General features: G+C 42.3%; 1 protein-coding gene across 2 annotated transcripts; it reads left to right on the top strand.

The window, feature by feature from the left end:
* Window positions 1–230: 230 nt before the first annotated feature.
* LOC148038459 (uncharacterized) lies at window positions 231–2,617 on the top strand. 2 transcript variants are annotated; one of them, XM_087672336.1, is made up of 2 exons: window positions 231–1,438; window positions 2,178–2,617. In XM_087672336.1, exon 1 carries the CDS (start codon window positions 625–627, stop codon window positions 1,435–1,437), a length of 813 nt encoding a protein of 270 aa, XP_087528462.1. In that variant the 5' UTR covers window positions 231–624; the 3' UTR covers window position 1,438; window positions 2,178–2,617. The 2 variants fall into 2 exon arrangements, with proteins under 2 accessions (XP_087528462.1, XP_087528456.1); XM_087672330.1 differs by having other exon boundaries at window positions 232–1,433.
* Window positions 2,618–5,801: the final 3,184 nt, after the last annotated feature.

The following is a 5,801-nucleotide window of genomic DNA, read 5'->3' as shown; positions in this document are numbered from 1 at the left end:
GGCAAATAGTCATTTTTTTGGTGCCTGATTTATAATTAAAAAAATGGTACAGATTGGATTTAAATTTGAATGTACTGCTCGTGAGGGAGAGCGAAGGAAGGCTGAAATTGCGGCTTCGTGCGCTTCGTGGGAAGCCTTGGATCGAGTGGGTGGACAGCCGTCGATAACGTCGTCGTTACGACGCAAGGCTCGTTTTACCCCAAAAACTCACACACACTCTTTCTCCCCTTCTTCTCTTTTTCCTCTCTCGGGTTTCTAACGTGTGACACAATCATCTCGTCGTCGCCACCTCCGACTCCCGAGATATCTACGCCTACATACATTTCTGCATACCTAGCGCATTGCGGGCGACAGATGAGAAGAGAAAGAGAGAGAGTCTGGAGAAGAGAGAGAGAGAGGGGTTTTTTCTTTGTACTCTTCTGTCGATCCGTATAAGGTACCATTCTGCGAGAGAGGAAAAACAACACGCCTTCTCTCTCTCTCTCTCTCTCTCTCTCTCTCTCTGGGGTTTCCCTTCCCGGCTCCCCTCCATTTCACTTGCCAGCTGCACAGATCCCTTCCATCCTGCGGCATTCCTGCCTTTTCCGTCTCCAGTGTCCATTGCCGGCTCGCATTGCCGACGCCATGGCCGCATCCTCACCGCAGCGCCTCCTGCCGCTGCGTCGGACGCCTCACCGTCCTCCTCGCCGTCTTCTACTGCCTCGTCTCCTTCCTCTCCTTCTAACTACGGCGCTGGCTATGGCTTCCTGGTCTGCGCAAGCAGCTCCGTCCAGTAGTCCTCACACCGCACCGGCGCACGCTCCTACAAGTACGGCTGCTAGTGCCCCTCCCCGAGGCTCCGTTACATCGCCGCTTCCTTCTCCCGCCACCGCTCCTCATTCCAGATCTGCACCTTCGACAGCAAAATCTCCTGGTGTAGCAGCCCCGGCGGCGACACCACCTCAGGTTTCCCCCAAGAGCGCGACATCACCTGCAGGAGTCGCCACGTCTCCTAAGATTTCGCCGTCGCCAGCCTCTCCTCCTACTGTGCACGGAGCGCCAAGCCATGGCCCCGTTGCATCTGGTCCAAGCTCACTGCCTAGCCCTGGCCCGGCGGAAGCGAGCGGGCTTGCGCGGGCGCCAGCTCCTTCTGGACCTACAGGTAGCCCGGCCTCGTCGCCTGCAACCTCTCCTTCTCCTCCTTCGCCTCTGGCACCGTCACTTTCCGATTCTCAAGTACATTTTCCGCCTACCAACTCGGCCCCTTCCGACTTGTCCGACGCCGTAACTTCCCCTTCTTCCTCCCAGGGCCTCACAGGTGGCCAGAAGGCTGGGATCGCCATCGGCGTCTTGCTCGGCGTGGCAGTCGCGGGAGTTATCGGCATTGTCCTGAAGAAACGGCACGAGAACATCCAGCGGAGCCAGTTCGGCAGAGGCGTTCGAAGAGAAACTTTGTAAGGTCTTACTCGTCTTCATCATTATACACTTGGTCACGTTAGCTAGAACTTCAGCTCCATCTTCGTGCAAAGTGTCGTCAAAGCCTGACCGGGTTCATACAGAGCGATCATAAGGCAACTGCAGTATATGTAATATTATTCAGGCAAGGAGTGTTTTGGAACCAAGTGCTGTTAGATTTAAGCTGTATTTGGTCACTTAGGAGGAAATTTTCCCACCTATCGAGCTTCCTTGTCCAATGTACTTGGAAGATTTCAGCGAAGACGTGCTTGGATGTTTGATACTGAGTTTTTATCTTCATGCCATACATGGGGTTTTGTCCGTGTACATCTCGTCACACTAATTCAAATATATCGTTTAGATCGCTATTGAACGTAATGCTTGCCGATTAAAGCTTGTGCATTGTAGGGCTTGTCCGTTCAGTTTGAACGGCCAGTGACTTGATTCTTAACTAGTCTGAAATTACCAAATCTTTAGGAACTAAATCATTACGAATGAAAGTGAGAGAATCATGTTCTGCATAGCTTCATCTATGGTAGTGTTCTCTGCATTGCCCTATTTTTGAGCGGCATTTCGGTATTGGATACGTCAGATCGGAATCCTCTAACGAATTCCAGGCAATGCAGCATTATGCCCTGTTCTTTACATTTTTCTAGGCCATTTCGATGGAATGGCGTTCAGTAGGAGTGTTTTCATTTCTAACTATTGCAATGCTGACGTCAAACTTTCGTTGGATGGAGCAGATATTCCGAGTACGTCCCACCTCGGAATGTAGAGATGGCTGGCCTCTGAGCGGCAGCTGGAGTGGAGGGATGACGATAAAGGCGCGCAATTTGCAATCTTGAAAGGCACAAATGAGCATCCTTAGTTGGAACTTGGCCGCCTCATGTTACAAAAGATGTTGTCCCTTCAGTTGGCCGCCTCGCAGATGTCATTCACGATTATCGTGATTATCTGGCCTTTGGGAAATCCCGCAGGGCGTCAAGTTCTATCTGTTGTCGTCTCAATTCCTCCTTTTCTTTTTGCGGGTAACGGGTCGGATTTCCGCATCCGTCATTTTTGTATCAGAACCGAAAGTATAGAAAACCTGAAGATATGGCGAGGGTGGTGATTCGTGAGAGATTCACAACTTCATTTTTCGCAAAGCAAGCCAGACACTGACATTAACGATCTCTCTTTCTAATTGCTTCTCTGTCTGAGTCTCACAGAAAGAGGCCACAATTGCATATGGTAATCTGTAATACTAGTAGTGACCGAGTTTAGCATGCCTTATGGATTTGGTTTTGGGTTGAAGTTATTGGCGATAAATTTCTCCATAGCTATCATCCAATCGCATCCAGCAGAATGCGAAACGTGAAACGTTCATGTTTGTCTAGTAGACAGCGGACACGGGACAGGTAACTCGAGGTTTCTCATTCGATCTTTAAGCTCGTCAAACGTAGTGCAGGGCTAGGTCATGGAAGCCGTGCTATCCAGCTGGGAACCCGGTCACTTTCTTAAAATGGTTGGAGAATTAAATGGGGGCTATTCCCAGCATAGTTGACTGCTCCAGGAATCAAAACTCGCAGTGGTAAGTTCATATTAATTGGTGCACTGAAGCAGATAACAGGTAATAATATCTTTCCCTCTCCCTCACAACGCTTAATTGGCATGCAGGAGCAGACTTAAATAGTTTGGTGTCTTTGTTGGGACCTGGGTAATAGAAGTGGAAAGCTCTGCATGAGCATTGGCGGGAAAACTCCCCAGTCCCCACCGAGATTCCCCTCTAGATGACTTGTAAGTACTCACCGCGCTCATGAGCTGAATTTTACTAAATCACGTGACGTCTTTTGGGCGGACGGTGGTAATTCGTATCCATAACAATGCTTTTTGTGCGGACTGTGGTAATTTTCGGCGGACGGTGGTAATTCGTATCGTAAACAATGCTTTTTGTGCGGACTGTGGTAATGGCCCAAAAGGTAGCAAATGTACCGTCTTTGTACCAGTGAAACAGTAGAGTTTCCGAATCACATATGCATTACAGTATAAATCTTCAGTACTAGGCTAGTGGAATGAGTATGCCAAAATAGTTTTTATTACATTGTATGCTATTACAAAATCCGACCGAAGTAAGCCGAAACCGCTCACTCTTTTAAACATCTAATGATTTGTACCGCAGGGGAATGTTTAAATTTAACACCTTCATTGCTCAAACCCCACTCAAGCCATTAGGCAAGGATTCCATTGACAAAGACCCTACTATTTTGGCGTCTCTCCTACCCAAATTTCCTAACATAAAGCTATACTCCAAAACCATCTACCTTTATATGCTACCAGTTCACAATGGACTTCCCTACTAATACCTTCAAGTACCCTCTTGAGTCCAACCTCCCAAATGGCTTTGGAGGGCTAGAAAACTACCTTATCCAGTAGATTTTGCAAGTCAAAAGTACAAAATTTATGCTTTCTTGAATTCGCTCTTGAAATCCCATGTGACAGAATTTTGCAACATCTAGTAGAAGTAATACATCCATCGCCAAAGAGATACCTTAGAGATTACTCCTTGACACAATAATAATTGCCATAAGATAATCTCTGTTCTCAATGCTAGAAATCATTAATACCCCTATTGCTATAGTTCGATTGAACATCTTATTATTGATGCTTCTTTAGGAATAAAATAATACCAAAATTTTTCATTAAATGGTTTAGGGAAATTTAAACCTTTGAAGCATTGCAAAACTTATTCACCAATAACTTCAAATTGCTTAAAAGAATCTTAATTATGATCATTATACGTGGAGTCCTAAGAGAAACACCAAGAAAAATGGGGATTCTATTGTAAGAAAATCTATCTTGTATTATCAACAACCATTCTTTTCATATTTGATATGATCGCAATAAGAAAAAGAATAGGAACAAGAAATCTTTACGTAGCTTTATAGAAACAATTTTCCCACGGTTTTAATTTGAACTAAAATCGATTATATTCATATTCTTCATAGAATTTATCAAAACATCACAAAGATACAAGAGAATACCACTTTGAATGGAAATCATCACATAATATTCTTCTTCAAAGGTTCCATAGCTTTCTCTCTCAATCTCTCACTCATAGATACATTATTTTGCATAGAATCGGTTCTCACACACACACTCTCATATATGCTCTCTCTTAATTGTACCATGAGATAATTAAGAATAATCATTCATAATCCCTCTTAGGTCATGGATATGTCTGATATGAAAGGTCGTCAGAACCATTATAATGTCTCTTCGTAGCTTATTAGTGTCACTATTATTTCAGTCTTTACTTCAAGTCTTCAGCAATTATTTTTCACTTTTTCGAGTTATTTTGAACTTATATTCATTTTTTCGTAAGATTGGAAAACTTTTCCAAGCTACATATTCATCCATCATTACACATACAGAGGTATATAGAACAGAACAGAACAGAGAAAGGCTTTACAGAAGCTTAACAGAGGATTTATAGTACCATATAGAAGGTCATCAGAAAGTCTTTAGCTCATCTTAAATTACTCGAAACCATTAATAATCAATAAAAAAGCTTCCAAACACTCAAATTTTATTAATGATTATTATAGCCTCTCATACAGAAGAAAAACAGAGTAAAATAGAAGGTCAACAGACTCAAACAGAACCAATTAAACACTAACAAGATATCAATATAACATGTCAGAACATTATATTTTCACTATAAAACATCACGAGCTTCCAAAACATAATCAATCTTATCCAAAACACTCTCAAACACTTCCAAAATAACTAAATATCGTTTAAAATCCATAAAAAATCAAGTATTCAATTTACAAAAACAACAAAAATCAACTAAAAAATCAAGTCATTTCAATCCTCAAATATCTCCACACTTAATCAAGGAGTGTCCTTGCGATCTAGGAAAAAGAGAATATAAGTTTAAAGTATAGTTCATCTCAATTTTCTTTAGCATAATAAAAAACACCATCCAAACATGACTCCAACTTATAACATGTATCTAATAAGGAATTGCAATGAAAGGAAAACACATTTATCCATTATCTCAACTTTGAAACATAAAAACATGACAAACTATTAAAGGATATAAGAAGTTCAGCATCTTTGCATCTTAAGCTATCCATTCAGCATCATCATCACTACAAATATTCAAAAAGATCTCTTCTTGAACAGTGTTGAATCTCCAACCACCATGACCCCGTCATAGAACAAAATAGCCATCACATACACACTTAACACAAAACAACCATTTGAATGGCACCTTTAAAAGAGAGATAATTATGAATCATAAAAATTACATTCATGGGTATAAATGAAGATGATTTCTCTTGAAGACTTGGTGATTACAGAAGTGATCCATAGATAAAGGTTTA

This window comes from Lygodium microphyllum, chromosome 3 (genome assembly GCF_053477565.2).
Source record: "Lygodium microphyllum isolate KBCC chromosome 3, Lygodium_microphyllum_v1.1.10, whole genome shotgun sequence".
NCBI classification, from domain to species: domain Eukaryota; kingdom Viridiplantae; phylum Streptophyta; class Polypodiopsida; order Schizaeales; family Lygodiaceae; genus Lygodium; species Lygodium microphyllum.
The sequence above is the reverse complement of the archived record's forward strand: the minus strand, read 5'-3'. Positions and strand labels throughout refer to the sequence as shown.